Below are 19,244 nucleotides of genomic sequence, written 5' to 3' on the forward strand. Positions count from 1 at the left end.
TGTGTTTGTTTTGGAGTGTGTGTGTTAGTTTTAGTGTGTGTGTGTGTAAGTTTTGTGTGTGTTTGTGTTTTCATTTTTGTGTTCGTGTGTGTGTGAGTTTTTTTTGCGGTCTTGCTTAAGTTTTTGTGTGTGTGTGTGTGTGTATTTTTTTGTGTATGTTTAAGATTTGTCGTGTGTGTGTGAGTTTTCGTGTGTGTGTGTGTGTGTGTGTAAGTTTTGTGTGTGTGTGTGTAAGTTTTTGTGTGCATGTAAGTTTTTGTGTGCATGTAACTTTTAGTGTGAATGTGTAAGTTTTTGTGTGTGTGTGTGTGTGTAAGTTTGTGTGTGTGTGTGTAAGTTTTGGCGTGTGTGTGTAAGTTTTCGTGTGTGTGTGTTTAAGTTTTAGTGTGCATGTGTAAGTTTTTTTGTGTGTAAGTTTTGGCGTTTGTGTGTGTAAGTTTTCATGTGTGTGTGTGTGTAAGTTTTGTGTGTGTGTGTGTGTAAGTTTTGGTGCTTGTGTGTGTGAGTTTTTTTTTTGTTCATGTGTAAGTTTTTGTGTGTGTGTGTGTGTGTGTGTGTATTTTTTTGTGTGTGTGTGTATTTTTTGGCGTGTGTGTGTGTGTTTTCGTGTGTTTGTGTGTGTAAGTTTGTGTGTGTGTGTGTGTAAGTTTTTGTGTGCATGTAAGTTTTTGTGTGCATGTAAGTTTTTGTGTGCATGTGTAAGTTTTTGTGTGTTGTGTGTGTTTGTAAGTTTTTGTGTGTGTTATTTTTGGCGTGTGTGTGTGAGTTTTCGTTTGTGTGTGTGTAATTTTTGAGTGTGTGTGTGATTGTTATTTTTTTTGCGTGTGTGTGTGAGTTTTTGTGTTCATGTGTAAGTTTTTGTGTGTGTGTGTGTGTGTGTGTGTGTGTGTGTAAGTTTTTGTGTGTGTGTTTGTTTTGTCGGGTGTGTTTGTGATTTCGTTTTTGTTTTGTTAAGTTGGTTTGTTTTTGGGTTTTTTTTTATTGGGGTTTCGATGTTTTTAGTGTTTTTTTTGGTGTCTTTTTTAAGTTTTTTTGTTTTTGTGTTTGTTTATGTTTGTGTAAGTTTTGGCGTGTGTGTGTGTTTTTTCGTGTGTGTGTGTGTAAGTTTTGTTTGTGTTTGTGTGTTTTTTTTTTTTTGTTATTGTAAGTTTTTTTTTTCATGTTAGTTTTCGTGTGCTTGTTTAATTTTTTGTGTGTGTGTGTGTGTGTGTTAGTTTTTGTGTGTGTGTGTAAGTTTTTGCGTGTTTGGGTTTGTTTGTGCGTGTGTCTGTTTGTTCTCATGCGTGTGTGTGTGTGTAAGTTTTTGTGTGTGTGTGTGTATTTTTTTTTGCATGTGTGTATTTTTTTTTGTGTGTTTAAATTTTTGTGTGAGTGTAAGTTTTTGTGTGAATGTAAGTTTTTGAGTGTGTGTGTAAGTTTTTGTGTGTGTGTGTAAGTTTTTTTGTGTATAATCTTTTTCGTGTGGATATAATTTTTTTTTGTTTTTATTTTAGTTTGTGTGTGTTTGTGTGTGTGTGTGTTTTTTTGTATTTGTGTAATTTTTTTTTTTGTGTGTGTGTAAGTTTTTGTGTGTGTGTGTGTGTGTGTGTGTGTGTGTGTAATGTTTTGTGTGTGTTTTTTTTTGCGTGTGTGTGTTATTTTTCTTGTGTGTGTATGTATGTTTTGTGTGTGTGTGTGTGTGTGTAAGTTTTTGTGCGTGTGTGTGTGAGTTTTTTTTGTGTTAATGTGTAAGTTTGTGTGTGTGTGTGTGTGTAAGTTTTTGTGTGTGTGTAAGTTTTTGAGTGTGTGTGTGAGTTTTAGTGTGTGTGTGTGTGTGTGTGTTAGTTTTGTTTGTGTGTGTGTGTAAGTTTTTGTGTGAATGTAATTTTTTGTGTGCATGTAAGTTTTCGTGTTCTTGTGTTAGTTTGTGTGTGTGTGTGTGTGTGTGTTAGTTTTTGTGTGTGTGTGTGTAAGTTTTGGCGTGTGTGTGTTAGTTTTCGTGTGTGTGTGTGTAAGTTTTCGTGTGCATGTGTAAGTTTTTGTGTGTGTAAGTTTTGGCGTTTGTGTGTGTAAGTTTTCATGTGTGTGTGTGTAAGTTTTGTGTGTGTGTGTGTGTAAGTTTTTGTGCATGTGTCTGTGAGTTTTTTTTGTGTTCTTGTGTTAGTTTTTTTTTGTGTGTGTGTGTGTGTGTATGTTTTTGTGTGTGTGTGTAAGTTTTTGCGTGTGTGTGTAATTTTTAGTGTGTGTGTGTTTGTAAGTTTTGTGTGTGTGTTAGTTTTTGTGTGCATTTTAGTTTTTTTGTGTGTGCTTGTAAGTTTTTGTGTGCATGTGTTTGTTTTTGTGTGTGTGTTTGTGTGTGTAAGTTTTGTGTGTGTGTGTGTGTGTAAGTTTTTGTGCGTGTGTGTGTGAGTTTTTTTTGTGTTCATGTGTAAGTTTTTGTGTATGTGTTTGTGTTTGTGTGTGTGTGTTTTTTTTAGTTTGTGTGTGTTAGTTTTTTAGTGTGTTTGTGATTTTTCTTGTGTGTGTGTGTTAGATTTTAGTGTTTGTGTGTGTTTTTAATTTTTTTTGTGTTTGTGTGTGAGTTTTTTTTGTTTTTTTGTTTTAGTTTTTGTGTGTTTGTGTGTGTGTGTGTGTGTGTGTAAGTTTTTGTGTGTGTGTGTAAGTTTTGTTGTGTTTTTGTGTGTAAGTTTTGTGTGTGTGTTTGTGTGTTATTTTTTGTTTGAATTTCATTTTTTGTGAGCTTGTTAGTTTTCTTGTGTATGTTTTAGTTTTTGTGTGTGTGTGTGTGTGTGTGTGTAATTTTTTTTGTGTGTGTGTTAGTTTTGGAGTGTGTTTGTAAGTTTTGAAGTGTGTGTGTTTGTTTTCTTGTGTGTGTGTGTGTGTAATTTTTTGTGTGTGTGTGTGAGTTTTTGTGTGTGTGTTTATGTTTTTTTGTGTGTGTTAGTTTTTTTGTGCGTGTTATTTTGTGTGTTATTTTTTTTGATTTCGTGTTTTTCTTTTATTTTTTGTGTGTTTTTTTTTGTTTTTGTTTTTCTATGCTTTTTTGTTTTGTTTTTATTTTTGTTTGTGTGTGTGTAAGTTTGTGTGTGTGTGTGTGTGTAAGTTTGTGTGTGTGTAAGTTTTTTTTGTGTGTGTGTGTGTGTATAATTTTTTGTGTGAATGTTAGTTTTCGTGTGATTGTGTTAGTTTTTGTGTGTGTGTGTGTGTGTGTGTTAGTTTTCTTGTGTGTGTGTGTGTAAGTTTTGGCGTGTGTGTGTAAGTTTTCGTGTGTGTGTGTGTAAGTTTTTTGTTTGTGTGTGTAAGTTTTTGTGAGTGTGTGTAAGTTTTTGTGTGTGTAAGTTTTTGTGTGTGTGTAAGTTTTGGCGTGTGTGTGTAAGTTTTCGTGTGTGTGTGTGTGTGTAAGTTTTCGTGTGTGTGTGTGTGTTAGTTTTTGTGTGCATGTAAGTTTTTTTGTGCATGTTAGTTTTAGTGTGCATATGTAAGTTTTTTTTTGTGTGTGTGTGTGTGTAAGTTTTTGTGTGTGTAATTTTTGGCGTGTGTGTGTTATTTTTCGCGTGTGTGTGTGTAAGTTTTCGTGTGTGTGTGTAAGTTTGTGTGCGTGTGTGTATGTTTTTGTGTGTGTGTGTAAGTTTATGTGTGCATGTATGGGGACCGGGGGAGGGCCTTTGGGGCACAGGGAGGGCGTTTGGGGATCCGGGGCCCTTGAGGATTGGGTGGTCTTTTGGAAGCCCAGTGGACCTTTGGGGACCGGGGGAGGACCTTTGGGGGCCCGGGGGACCCTTGGGGCCGGTTGGCCCTTTGGGAGCCCGGGGGACCTTTGAGGACCAGGGGAGGGTCTTTGGGGGTCTGAGGAGGGCGTTTGGGGGATAACATTTCGAAATTTTTACTTTTTAGTTTACTTTTTGCGGCGCATCCCTGCGGCGTATCCCGGCGGCGCATCCCGGTGGCGCATGCCTGTGGCGCATCCCTGCGGCGCATCCCCTGCGGCGCTTCCTCCGACCCGGTGCGCATCCCCATGCGGCGCTTTCCTGGCCCGCGGCGCTTCTCGGTCCCGGGGGACCTTTGAGGACTGGGGGGTGGGCATTTGGGGTCCGGGGGACCTTTGGGGACCGGGTGAGGGCCTTTGAGGGTCTGAGGAGAGCCTTTGGGGTCTGGGGGCCCTTTGGGGGTCTGGGGAGCCCTTGAGGACCAGGGGAGGGCCTTTGAGGGTCTGAGGAGGGCGTTTGGGGGGCTGGGGCTCTTTGGGAGCTTGGTAGGGCCTTGAGGACCAGGTGAGGGCCTTTGAGGGTCTGAGGAGGGCGTTTGGGGGGCTGGGGCTCTTTGGGAGCTTGGGGGACCCTTGAGGACCGAGCGCTGCCTGCGGGGTGGGGGTGGGGGGGATCGGAACCCTTTGGGGTTGGGGTAGAGGGATTGGAACCCTTTGGGGTTGGGGTAGGGGGATCGGAACCCATTGGGGTTGGGGTAGAGGACCTCATGACACTGTTCAATGGAACTTGTGTATTATAACGACCACAGAGTTTCACCCTCAAATTCTATTCTATAATCATCTTTTAGAATGTCTCTAACTGTTTCGCCGAAATAATTCCATAACCTGTCTAAAACAGTTTCGCCCAAATAATCCCTAAACGTAATTTCAGCGTGTTCCTTTTGTTTTTGGCATCTCTGCGCTAAAGCATTTCAAATTAATAAGAAACCTGATTCCCGCGCTAAAACAATTCATCGCTAAGATGTTTCTTGGAGAACTGTTTCCATGGCGTTTGGTGATTAATATCTTTGGAGTTCGACCAAAAGAGTTGTTTCCGAGGCAAAGACATTAATGACTTGGATCTATTCCTGGAGAATCGTTTCTAGGCGAAAATTTTTAAAGTCTGACAGATGATGTCATTGGTTGATTGATCTGTCAAGAAAGGGGAATTAATTTGTTGTTTCTAAGGGGAATTATTGATTCACGATAGGTGAATTGAGGTCGACAGCACAGGTGTTCCAAATTCCCAATGACGGCATAACATTCGCTGAGAGCGTGCACTTACAACAACAACAACATCGACCCCATTAACCATGTGTTCTCCCTAAAACAACAATAACAAATACTATTTCTGGATCATAACATTCGCTGAGAGCCACTTGGCCAAAAACAACAACAATATTGACCTTGACATTTGCCTCGGAAACAACAACAAATACTTTTTCTGGACATCATGACATTCACCTCGAGCGTGCACTTACAACAACAACAACCTCGACCTTGACATTCGCTGAGAGCGTGCACTTACAACAACAACAACATCGACCTTGGAAATTTAGGTCATTGACCCCATTAACCACGTGTTCTCCCCAGGGAGGCTATGCCCATATTTGGTGTGGGGTTCGGAGTCTATGCCCATATATGGTGTGGGGTTCGGAGTCTATGCCCATATTTGGTGTGGGGTTCGGAGTTATAGGGTCATCTCTACTTGTTTCTTTGTGTATCCTGTGAATTTACAACGTAGAGTAAAATTGCTTCTATTAGTTCTTGAAAAACGGGAATTAAAATAATTACTATTCCAGTTTTCTCTAGTGAAAACTTATTTCAAGTGATTTTAACCTCAACACATACAGTCATTTACATGTGTTTTAAAACGACGGGGCTAATTGATCCTTAAATTCCAAACTTTTTTAAGAGCTTTTTACGGCTCAAATTTCAATGGAAATGATTACCGTTTATAACAGGTCAGTTTTATCTCGTTAATTTAGTTCATTTTTGTTCACAGCTTCGAAAAATCAATTACTAGCTTGAATCTAAAAAAATGAAAAACTGTAGGAACTACTAATAGAATTGAATCACATTATTATTATTTTTTCTCTCATTCTTTGCTGCTTTAGGTACTTCGAGTTTTTTTTCCCCCTTTAATCTCTTACAAACAGAGCTCATAATTATACTGTGTGCATTGTATATCTTATGTTTTGTTTTAATTTAGTAATTTTTTTAAAAGTTTTCTTTATTTAAAATTCAAAGCAAACAGAAATTACTCCATATTAGAAGGAGTTGCCCCTTTCCTCAATACTTTGCTCTTAACTCTAAAGTTTTTAGCACTTTAAAAAAAAACTTTCTATTCTAATTAAACGGCCCTTGTGTTCCAGGAATCGTTCTTAAGAAAATGGACAAACAGTCAAACTTTAGCGTAAAGAACAAGGTATTAAGAAGGAGACAGCCCCTTCATATACGGAACAATTTCTGTTCGTTTTTTGAGTTATAATGTTGCTCCTTACTTTCAGTTGAAAACAAACTTTTTTAAATTAAATTTCTGATGATTTTCCGAATAATGCCGATAAATCTGGCTCACCCTCCCTGAAAATTTCCCTCCCCTCGCGGGAAACTCGACCGTAGAAAGATCCTCCTTTGTAAAAAAACACCCTTCCTCGTAAAATTCCTTCCGGACAATTCCATCCTCACACCGAAAATTCCCCTCCCACCGAAAAATTTTTTCCAGTAGATTCAGCATGAAAAATTCTCCTTAGCACACTTTCATTTCAAAAAGACTAGGTTCCAATTTTTTTTCCTATCATTCCGGAAATCCCCCCCCCCCCTTTCATGGAAGTTATTTCTCGAAAATCCAAACACGCTGATAATCTCCCCTGGACATTTCCCCCGGAACCAATCCATATGTAAAACTTAGTAGGCAGAGAGAAAGTAAGACAAATAAAAAGAATTTCGAATAGGAATTCTATCAAATTCCCCAATGTAAAATTTCCCCAGGGAAGTTCACCTCTGGAAATTTCCCTCCACACAGAAAATTATCCTCATGGAAGCCCACCCCGACCACAAAGTCCCTCCCCGTAAAATGTCTGTAAGCTTCCAAATAACAAATACTATGCGGAAACAATGGGCAAATTTTATAACTTAACGAACTATCCCCAGGGGCTGGGAGCACTTTAAATCCAAAGGCATTAGTTTTGGGACTTTTGAACAATGCTGAACAAAATGACTATCTAAAATTTTTGAACAGACGAATTTGGGGGAAAAGGGACGTGGGAGGGGGCTAGTTGTCCTCAAATCTTTTTGGTCACTCATACAGGGCACTAGAACTTTTAACTTCCGTTCAAATGAGCCCCCTCCTGATGTTCTAGGACCATTGGTTGGATACGATCACGCCTGAAAAAAAACCAAGTAAACACACATCCATGATCTCTCTTCTGACAAAAAAAAATTAATAAAATTCCACATTTTTGCAGATTGAAGGTTGAAACCTCTACAATAGCGTTCTCTGATACGTTGAATCTGATGGTGTAATTTTCATTAAGATTCTTACTTTTAGAGGGTGTTTCTCCTCTTTTTAGAAAATAAGGAAAATTTTCTCAGGCTCGTAGCTTTTTATAGGTATTACTAAGCTTAGTGAATTTTATATGTTTGGAATCAGCATAATAAGCTAAATCTTCTGATATATTTATTAATATCAAAACTCAGTATTTAGATTTTCGATTACTATTGAGCCGCGTCTCTCCTTCATTACTGTTCGTTACTACAAACTGTTTGAAAATATTATTAATCAACTATTTTTTTACAAAACATTTTGAGCTTATAGAAGCTTAAAAATATTGTAAACTCTTCAATATCCTTATATTGTAAACTCTTTTCAATATCCTAATATTGTAAACTCTCGTAATTCTCTTCAATACCCTGAAAAAATGCCAATTCTATTTCTACTTAAAGATAACATTCCAGTTAAAAATAGGTAAAAAAATGCTGAGTCGTTATATTTTAGAAAGTAAGAATAGACCCTAAAATAAAAGAAGTAAATTTAGAGAAATTAAGCAAAAAAAAACTAACAATTTTATGAAGTTCAAAATGTTCAGACTTCAGACAAAAGTAAAAAAAAGAAATAGAAGTTATATTCTTTTCATAAAAGAAGACCAAGCTTAAGAGTGGTACACGTAACAAGTAACAGTGGTGTGAAGTTAGTTTGGGGAGGGAGTAGAAATTAGAAATATTTGAAAAAACGGGCAAATTATCCGAAAATTTTAAAAAGTATGAAGGACATAGTAAAAGTCCAGTGATTGTGACCTTTCCCCCTAAGTTCGGGAATCTCTGTCTCCGTGCTAGACTACGGTTCTAATAACGACACACACACCGAGACGACACACACACAGAGACGATTTCAATTTTAAGTTTAATATCTCGTTTTTTTAAATTAGACTACGATCACAATTTCGACAAACAACCTCAGTCAACTGCTGATGGCTTTGGTCAACCATATGACTATGGAAGTATGATGCACTATTCAAAAACTGCTTTTAGCATCAATGGAGAGGATACTATCGTTCCCAAGGTATATGTCTAATTAATTCTTTGGTAGAAAAAAATAGAACTTTCTGAAATGGGTAAAATTTAGTGTAAAAGGAATATGCTGCATAAAGGAGAGACCGGCCCAGGATCGGCACGGCCCACGTTCGGCCAAAGTAAAAATATGAATTTAAAAACAAAGGAAGACTTCTGGTATAGTGCAAAGGCTCTACCAGATTTGTGTCTGTGTTTTTAAAATGTCTGGCCTTGATTAACAATTTAACCGAAAATGCCATATTGGGTTGTGTTTTATGGTAAGAAAATCCTGAATTTTGTCTAAGTTATGTCTTAAGCTCTACCCCTAACTACAAAATCTTGATAGGTAATAAACTCACGTTGTATTCTCTGATTAACTGCATGTCTTTTGGCGTATTTGAAGACGCGCCATATTCACCAGTATGCTGCTAACATTTTTTCATACCGTGAGATGGCGAATTCCCACGTTCGGCCACAATGTCCGGGGCAGGTTCGGTATGCCGAACCAAGGCGTCCGAACGTGGGCCATGCTTATAAAAGCAAGGCGTCATGCTTATAAAAGCTGAGTAAACGGCATATTTTGAGAATATCATATAAGTTTTTTTTGTCTTAGTCGACAAAAAGTCAGGCACATCCTCTGCAAGTTCCATGGGTGTCCCTAGAGGAACACTGCAAGACTACTTGAAAAAGTTGAGCAGCTGAATATTCCTCCACAAAGCCTGAACCTGAGCTTCTTTACACCCGGTTACAACAAAAGACAAATATTTACTGGGAAGCAAGAAAAAAGACTAGAAACTTACCTGAAAACGATAGCTGATATGCATTCGGTTGTACTATGCTGATAGCGCATAAGCTTGCATACAACTATGCCATTACTAAGGGTATAAAACTAGCAGACAACTGGAAATGTGAAGCCAGCGGAGGTGGAGGCATTGCAGGCGAGGATTGGTATCGTGTTTTATGGCTTGCAATAAGACTCTATCAGTAAGAACGCCAGAAGGTACAGGTCTAGGACGGGCAACTGCTTTCAACCGTCACACTGTAGGAGCTTTCTTTGACAACCTGGAGCAGGACCTAGATGAACATAAGTTCAGCCGAAAAGACATCTGGAATGTAGACGAGTCGGGTTTGACAAGTGTCCACAAGCATGGTAAAATCATTGCACGGCGAGGGCAGAAGCCAGTAGGGAAAGTCACGTCCGCGGAAAGAGGCCAGAAAGAAGGTGCTGGTGTTAATGCCATTGGGAATACAGTCCATCCTCTTCTTATTTTCCCGAAGAAACAGTGTCCGGAAATTTTACTCAAGGGGGCTCCACAGGGAACCATCGTGACCGGCTCAAAAAATGCTTCTGGCTGGATGACTGCCTCCCTTTTTCTGCCTTACTTGCAGCATTTTATCAATCATGTCAAACCCTTCAAACAGTCCCCGTATTTCTGGTGCTAGATAACCACATCAGCCGATACACCCCTGAATTGCTTGATCTGGCTAAAAATAATGGCGTAGTATTTTTAACTGTCCCTCCCCATACTACTCAGAAGCTACAGCCTCTAGACAGGACAGTCATGGGGTCACTCAAGGCCTACTACACTAGGGAAGCTGCAAGTTTAATGACTGCCCATAAATGTAAAACTATATCAATTTATAACATCGCCGAACTGCTGGGGAAAGCATATCCGAAGCCTTTCACTCCTGAGAATATTCAGAGCAAGTGGGATCTACCCAACAAACAGAGATGTCTTCAAGGATTATGGGTTCCTTTCGTCCTATGTCTCAGATAGACCACCAACAAGTGAAGCACCCATCGATGAAGTTTCTATCCCAGCGCAAGTTCTGTGGGACATTTAGACTTTTATTGTAACATAGACGCCGATACTGAAGCAGCACAGGTTCCAGCTCCAAATGAGGAGCAAAGAATAGCAGATGATTCATTCAAAGCGATGGTCGATACGAACCTCTTCCCGAAAGGCTCACCACGAAAAATTAACAGGAAAAAAACATGAAGAGGTCAGAAGTGCTCACCGATACACCTGTGAAAGAACGCCTTACTGCCGAGACAAACGCTACATCTGCCAAGAAGGCCCTAGTCCTGGAAATGAAGAAAGTCAGAGAAGTTACAAGGCTAAGAAAACGAAAAGCTTGTTTCTCTCAACAAGAGTCGCAGTGAGAGTGGCGATTCTGACATAGGTGAACCTGAATACAACAACTCTTCAGACTCCAGTATGAGCATTGAAGACGAGCCCCCTGCCAGTAGCTTCCAATTTGACACTGAGAACGTCAAGATTGGTAATTATATTTTGGTTGGGCTGAGGAGCAAAAAATAGAATCCCGTTCACTATATCGCCATTATCAAAGACGTAGTAACTGAAGAACTTGAGGTCCAATTTCTGAAGAAGACTAGAGTAAGAGACTTTTTGCTAACTGACGATACAGCTAGTATCTTCAAGACGGAAGTTGAAATAAAACTGGTACCGCCGACAGTTGCAGGTAAGACAACAAGATTAGTGAAGCGGCTCACTTTTGGTGTTGATCTATTAATTTAAAATTGGAAATGAATATTCTGTCAGTTTTTTTTTAACCTTACTGAAGCTGATTCTCTATCTTTTTATACTGATCATACTCTTTTATACTTTTGTAGCCGTAAAACAAGTTTTAAAGTTTTCCTGGGCACTTTTCTATTTGTCTTGTCAGGTGGCCGAACGAGGGCCAGAGACTGCCGAATCAGTACCGGGGTGGCCTAGTTTCGGCACTTTTGGCCACTTGGAAGAGGCAGCTTCCAGCTAGAACAATGGGGGAGTATTCCTAATTGTTTTTTTTCTAGGGTGATACCCACTGAGTTACCTTTGCTTAAGCATACTCAGAAACTTCCTATCGGTTAAAATAACGCCTGGAGAATTGAAAAAGTCAAAACCTGCCCATCGTGGGCCAATCTCCCCTATAACTTAGGAGCCATTGGAACCATTGTCTAACCACTTGTCCATTGGAACCATATATATATATATATATATATATATATAAATATATATATATATATATATATATATATATATATATATATATATATATATATATATATATATATATATATATATATATATATATATATATATATATATATATATATATATATATATATATATATATATATATATATATATATATATATATATATATATATATATATATATATATATATATATATATATATATATATATATATATATATATATATATATATATATATATATATATATATATATATATATATATATATATATATATATATATATATATATATATATATATATATATATATATATATACCCGGTGGCTCTCCCTTTTCCCCCAGTAATATATATATATATATATATATATATATATATATATATATATATATATATATATATATATATATATATATATATATATATATATATATATATATATATATATATATATATATATATATATATATATATATATATATATATATATATATATATATATATATATATATATATATATATATATATATATATATATATATATATATATATATTACCGGGGACAAAGCAGCAAAGCCACCGGGCCCCGGTATTCGGCATGCGAGTAGGAAGCTATCAGGAGGTACTGATTACACTGCATACTGCCATCTACAATTGAGTCTAACGCCAAGCTAACATAATTTATTCACGGATTATTGATCGAGTCTAATGGGGTCAAGGTCGATTGATTTGTTGTTGTTCGTCTAGGTGTAATGACGCCAAGACAAAATTTGTAAATGCGCATTGACGGGGAAGCTATGTATTGATCTAGGACAAGAGGGGGAAGTGGCTCTCTAAGAACTTTATTTACAAAATCGGTTGGGGAATGTACTGATCAACTAACAGGAACAGCATCACGTGTCTCCTTCTAAGCCAATCAGGGAAGTTATGCAAGGTTTTCAATTACATCACAATTTGCCCTTAATATTTTGTATATAACGGACATGCGGTTAAATTATCAAAAAGTTTTAAGACACAATGGAACAAGCATTGGATATTATTGATTTGGAAGCTTTGGCTACATCGATTTATAATGAGAGTTCAGTTTAGTAAATTTTCTTACTTTATCTCTTAATAAAATAGTTTTAAATACTCACCAAATCAGAAAATTAAAAATCAGGGGGTAACCCCCCTCACCATAAAAACTCCACTGTATGATGTTAATACTCAATAGAAAGTGTAAAATACACTCTTTTTTACCATATAAACCTCCCCCTCCTCCCTCTGTTTACGACTTTAATTCTTCCAATGTAAATAATTATGTTTTTGAACTCTCATTTTGACAACTTACTTCTGTAAACTCATAATATACGGACTCCCTTAAAAAACTAACCCGTGAAGATTTAAATAAGGGAAAAATCATTGAAATCTCGAAATTGCACATCCTGCTTGATTATTTACTTGAATTACATTAGCGGTTTAACCAAAGGTTTCAGTGAAAAGGATAGTTTTTGATCAATTTAACGACTCAGATTCTTCACCAAAAATTTTACTTTTGCTTTACTGAAAAGGGAGAGGGGCTTTCTTCAGTAAAAAGAGGGGGGATTGTTAAGAGGGAATGGGTGTTAGTTTCATGTAGTATTCATTTTCCATTTTGAGTACTCAGTGTTTATATGGGGGAGGGGGACAATGCCTCGCTTCTAAAACCTTCGTTTTAAGGTGAAAACAAACTGTTTCTTCACGTGAAAATTAAGAGGGGCAGGTTTAAGAAACAGATATATAGCTTTATTATGCGCAAATTGAATAGCATTTTTAACTTATGATCGCAAATTTTAGGCCTATAAGCTGTGTGTTAACAATCTTTTTTATCTTATTTAAAGCCTATAGACTGGAAAATTTAAATTTTTTTCAAAATTGTAAACATAGAAACATTGATTTCTATACTAAGGATATATACTACTTTTTGTCAATATTACTTTTTTCATAAGTTGTATAATAAAAACGTTTGATTTCTCAACCTAGTATATTTCTTTCAAATTTTTACTTTTTTATCTACTGAAAAGGGGGAAGGGGGATTTTTTGAATGGGATGAATATACCCGTGATCCATTAAATGGCACTGAAAACAAGAAAGAGACCACTAATGTCACTAAGGAAATGAAAGAAATCGTGACATAGATCTAAGAAATAAAGTTTCATTTGTTTGTTATTTTCTTACGTCTAAAGGCTAAGCTTTGAAAACTTTTGGATACTATTTTCCTTAATTTAATATCTTTATTCATATGACTAATGACTCAATATGGGGACAATCTGATAACCAAGATTCAGCATTTGTTATCTACTAGAAAATTCAAGGAAAATGGACGGCGTCCCTCCTCCTGGTAAAGATTAGGTTAGATAGTTTTCAGACATGACAATATAAATGAGAAAAACAGGAAACGGGTTATAAAAGAATAAAATAAAAAACAAAGACACGCGCAATTTAACAGAAAATGAATACCCTTCCTCGTACTGGTAAAGGTTAGGTTAGATTGTTTTCAGAAGGACAATGCAAATGGAAAAATATGAAATGCGTTATAAAAGAATAAAATAAAAACAATCACACACACTATTTAAAGAAAAATGGACTCCCTTCCTCTTATTAGTAAAGGTTAGGTTAGATCGTTTTCAGACAGAACAATGCAAATGGAGAAAAAAATGAAATGGGTTATAAAACAATAAAATAAAAAAACAATAACACACACAATTTAAGGTGAAATGAGAGGAGAGGACTTCAGGGGAAGAGGGAGTGTCTTTTAGGGATGTAGGACAGTTTTTTTTCATCAGCTCAAAATTAACTTTTTTTCCGATGGATCATTTACAGACTGGACTACGTAAATGGGAAAAAAAAGAAATAGGTTATAAACGAATAAAAAAAAACAATAACACTCACAATCTCAGGGAAAATGAGCGTAGAGGATTCCAGGGGGGAAGGGAGTGTATTTGAGGGATGGTGGGAAATTTTTTAATCAAAATCTCAACCTTAAATTCTTTAAGCTTGATAGTTTTCAAACCGGACTATGCAAATAATAAAAACATGCAATGTGTTATAAAAGAATAAGATAAAAAACACTAACACGTGCAATTTAAGTGAAAATGAACGGAGAGGACTCCGGGGGAGAAGGGAGTTTATTTGAGGGATGGAGGACAGTTTTTTGGTCAACAACTCAACAATTAACTTTTTTTTCCACCGGATCGTTTTGAGCATAGACAATATAAATGTGGAAAAAAATGAAATGGGTTATAAAAGAATAAAATAAAAAACAATAGAACCTGCAATTTAAGGGAAAGTGATCGGTAAGGACTCCGGGGGAGGAGGGAGTGTCTTTGAGGGACGGAAGACAGTTTTTTGGTCAACAGCTCAACATTAACATTTTTCCGCTGTTATATTTATAATTTTTTTTGTTTCGCAGAGCAGTATTTTTTAAGTGTATATTTAATGTTATCCAGCCTCCTTAAGTGAATATAAACTATTCCAAAGAAAGGTGCTGTTTCAATAAATGTTGCTGAAACGTCACATATTTACCTAAATTAAGCCCTTATTTCAACTGTAATAATGTTGTGTGTGATTGACATCAAATATATTGTTCGGAAAAATTTTTCAGGTGACATTATTTTTGAGGCAGCTTTCTTACTAGTAGATGAACAACGGCTTGAAATTCATAGCTATAAATGGAACGTCAGATACAATATGTATAAGTAAGAGAAAAACAGATTGAGTCCAACGCTAAATTTTATAAATCGAAACGGCTTTTATGTTAAAACCATAAGAACAGGTAATTAAAACGGCAATGAAATAAAACATGTGCAAGAGGAAATTCAGGAAATATACAGTTTTCGGTGTGCAAGCTGTATATATTAAAGGAAACGTGCCAAGTGATAAACTCTTACCAGAAAAATGTGATAAAGACATAGCGTTATTGAACTTAGCAGACTTAAGATATGAGAAATACCTTTATTCGTTACATAATGTGGAAGATGAAATAACATATTTTGCTCAATGGTTCTTGAATATATACCTGACAGGGAAAAATGTATCAGATATCGCAAGACTTAAACTCATGTTCCCCCTCATATCAAATGGATTAAGCTATTTGTTTTAAAATATGTCAATATGTATTTTCTTTAAATTTTTTTAATATGTTTAAGCAATAAACATCTTAAGCCTCAGCCGTCTTTATTTCTTAGAATAGTTCATCGCCATGTTCATTGAGCCCTGCTCCCTGTCGGCCAGTTTAGAAAATAATTTATACATGTAATTTGTTTGTTAAATAAAAGTTATCTATCTATCATGAAGATAGATACTTTCATATTCATTACTTTCATATTCATTACTTTCATATTCATATTCATACTTTCAGATTCATTATGCCAGGGAACACACTTTCATGTTCAACATGATGGAGAACCCTAAATGGTCATCCCTAAAAAGATAAGTTAACCCTAAAAGGTTAAAGAATTTTTCTGAAATCACACTTTCAGATTCAGCATGTCAGGGAACACACTTTCAGGTTCAGCATGTTGGAGAACCCTAAAAGGTCAATCCTAAATAATAAGTTAACTCTATAAGGTTAAAGAATTTCTATGCTATTACTCTTTCAGATTCAGCATGTCAGGGAACACACTTTCAAGTTCAGCATGTTCGAGAACCCTAAGTGGTCATCCCTAAAAAGTTAAGTTAACCCTAAAAGGTTAAAGAATATTTCTGAAATCACACTTTCAGATTCAGCATGTCAGGGAACACACTTTCAGGTTCAGCATGTCGGATAACCCTGAATGGTCATCCCTAAAAGGGAAGTTAACCCTAAAAGGTTAAAGAATTTCTATGAAATTACACTTTATGATTCAGCAGGCCAGGGAACACACTTTCTGGTTCAGCATGTTGGAGAAACCTAAATGATCATCCCTAAAAAGGTAAGTTAACCCTAAATGGTTAAGGAATTTTTCTGAAATTACATTTTCAGATCCAGCATGCCAGAGAAGTCATACATTACTTTTCAATTTCTTTTATATCCTAACACCAAATTTTCAAATTGAAAAAGAAATATGTTACAGATTAATTCCAATTTTTTCCTGAGAAAATAAAAAGGTTCCGATTTTTCTCAAAGCGATGAAAAATTTTTAGTGCTGTTCCAAAATTTTTTTAGAAGATAGAAAAAACTTATACTTTGACCGGGAATATTCACCAATGAAGATATGGAGCTACAGTTTAGTTTTCAGCTTTCTGGAAGAAGTGCAAAATTTTCAAGTTTTGTTCTGAACTCTCATAAAGAAGAGAAAAAGTTAACTACATTCTGAAATTTACCCAAGAAAATGAAAAAAGGTTCGAATTCAGTTTTTAACTTCTCAAAGACATAAAAAATTTAAAGTTCTGTTCGAAGTTTTTCCATGGAACATAGAAAAAATCAAACTATGTCATTGTGAACATTTTCCATGAAGATAAAAAAGCTCCAATTTAATTCTAAAATTTCTCAATGAAGTGAAGAAAAGTTCATGTTCTCTTCTGAATTTTCTAAATGAAAAAGAAATTAGTTACAGATCAATTCTAATTTTTTTCATGACATATAAAAGGTTACACTTCAGTTCTGGTTTTTCTCCAAGTGATGGAAAAATTTAAAGACATGTTCTAAATGTTTCCATAGAAGATAAAAAAGGTTATACCTTAATTTTGAATATTTTCAATGAAGATAAAAAGCTCCACTTTAATTCTAAATTTTCTCAATGAAGTGAAGAAAAGTTCAAGCTCTTTTCTGAATTTTCAAAATGAAAGAGAAATTAGTTACAGATCAATTCCAATTTATCCAAGAAAACATAAGGCTTCCACTTCAGTTCTGATTCTTCTCAAAGACATACGAAATTTTAAGTTCTGTTTAAATTTTCCTCTAGAAGAAAGGACAAGCTATACAATGTTTGTGATTATTTTCCAATGGAGATAAAAAGTTTTAATTGAATTCTAAATTTTATTAGACTCAGTTCGAATTTTTCTCAAAGATGAAAAAATTTAAAGTTCTCTTCTGAATGTTTTCACTGAGAAGAGAAAAGGTTCAACTTTAATTCTGAGTTTTCAGGGCGAAGTAAAGTAAATTTCTATTTCTCGTCTGAAATTTCTCAAAGAAAGGTAGAAAGTTATAGTTTGATTCTAATTTTTTCCAAAGAAAATAAGAATATCCGACTTTTTAATAAGCATTCTAAACGTTCGACATTCCAACGATTCCTAAATAATAAAATTATAAAAAAGTATTGCATAAAATATTTTTATTGAAGTAACAACATATAGAATATTAACAGAAAAATATGTTACAGACAACATAATATAGAATTAACACCATTGAACAATATTGATCATTCTGAATCTGTTCAATAAAATAATTTATCATGTTTTCTCTTGATACTTGAAAGTTACTCGCTTCTCTTAGTTCATAACCACTTGAATAATCATTCATCCAATTTGAGTCATATACAATTTTTACTGGGATGTGACCTACTGATTCAATACACGTTTCATTCACGGTATTATTTATTCTTTGGCTACATTACCAATAGTAGTAATAATTCTCAAATGTGCTTCATTTTAGAATCAATTTATCAGTATATTCATCAGTGATATTGTCTGCCCATGCTCTTTTTATTTTTTCCGGCAATTCCACTGTTTATAATCTCATTATTTTGACAGAGGTAACAGTTCAGGGATATTGAAAAGACATTGTTTATGATATTAGGCGAAGAGTAGGCCTTCTTCTTTTGACCTTCCAATGAATGCTAGTACCTAAAACCTAACGGTACGGTTCAACATTATGTAATGTTTTACCGCAATCGTTAGTAAGAAGATACCCCTCTTTATCAACTATTATTTTTATATTTGTATTCACTTTGAGTGCAATCATCTCCGGAGATCTTAATTTCGCATATCCACCCGCATAAAAGTTGAATTTTTTTGGTACAGGAAAGAAATTTAATTTCTTACTGTCATGACAACGCACGCATATGTTTCCGATAGTGCTACCACTTGTACTTGTTTCATAGTTCAAATACTTCTCCATGTCAGCATTCAATACTACAATAACACTATCATGTGAACAAACTTTCTTCGAATAATTCATTTTCACTTCTTTAAAGATATGAGTTATGTGTTTATCCCTCCAATGGGAAAAATTACTGATTTAATGCACGCAATAAACAAGATAGTCTCGATAACCTACCATGGAGTACCACTGGGAAAGCCACTTCCAATGTAGCAGCAAACATAGAGTATGTTTGCTACAGCCACAAGCATGCATAGTGAGAGAGAAATACAAAATCGACATAGATGATTAATAAAAAAGCTCTAATCAGGCATAATCATTCTTTTGGCAAAAAATACAATGTTTCGAATGAACCCTATTACGATATTCGAGGACCACTGGGTCGATTCTATAACGACCCTTATGTTTCAGGCGTCGTTCTTAAGGAATTGATGTAGAATTCGAACTTTAGTGTAAAGAGCTAGGTGTTGAGGAGGGGACAATAGATATAGATGACAGTACACAATTCAAACCTGAAATTGGGTTCTCAGACATGCTGGTGCACGCACGGAAACATCAAAACCATAGGGTTCTCCGACATGTTGACTCTGAAAGTGTAATTTTCGGTGAAAGCGTGTTCTCCGACATGTTGACTCTGTTTTCGAACCTGAAATTGTGTTCTCAGACATGCTTAACCTGAAAGTGAACTAAGTTAGGTTAGGTTAGCTTAGCTTACCATATCGCATGAGCGCGCATGATAAGCTAACCTAGCCTAACTGAAACATGGAGGAATGTTTATTAGCTAACCTAGCCTAACCTAACTTAGTTCACTTTCAGGTTCAGCATGTCTGAGAACACAATTTCAGGTTCGAAAACAGAGTCAACATGTCAGAGAACACGCTTTTACCGAAAATTACACTTTCAGAGTCAACATGTCGGAGAACCCTAT

General features: G+C 35.7%; 1 protein-coding gene across 1 annotated transcript in view; it reads left to right on the top strand.

The window, feature by feature from the left end:
• LOC148942143 (zinc metalloproteinase nas-14-like) overlaps positions 1-19,244 on the top strand; it is a 51,269-nt gene that overhangs the window by 23,123 nt on the left and 8,902 nt on the right. Inside the window, exon 5 of the mRNA XM_089103468.1 lies at positions 8,152-8,285. Within this exon, the coding sequence (XP_088959594.1) occupies positions 8,152-8,285 (134 nt within the window). The remainder of the gene's footprint in view (positions 1-8,151; positions 8,286-19,244) is intronic.

Source organism: Artemia sp. Qi Xiang Cuo, chromosome 17, assembly GCF_049724085.1.
Source record: "Artemia sp. Qi Xiang Cuo chromosome 17, ASM4972408v1, whole genome shotgun sequence".
Classification (NCBI taxonomy): Eukaryota; Metazoa; Arthropoda; class Branchiopoda; order Anostraca; family Artemiidae; genus Artemia; species Artemia sp. Qi Xiang Cuo.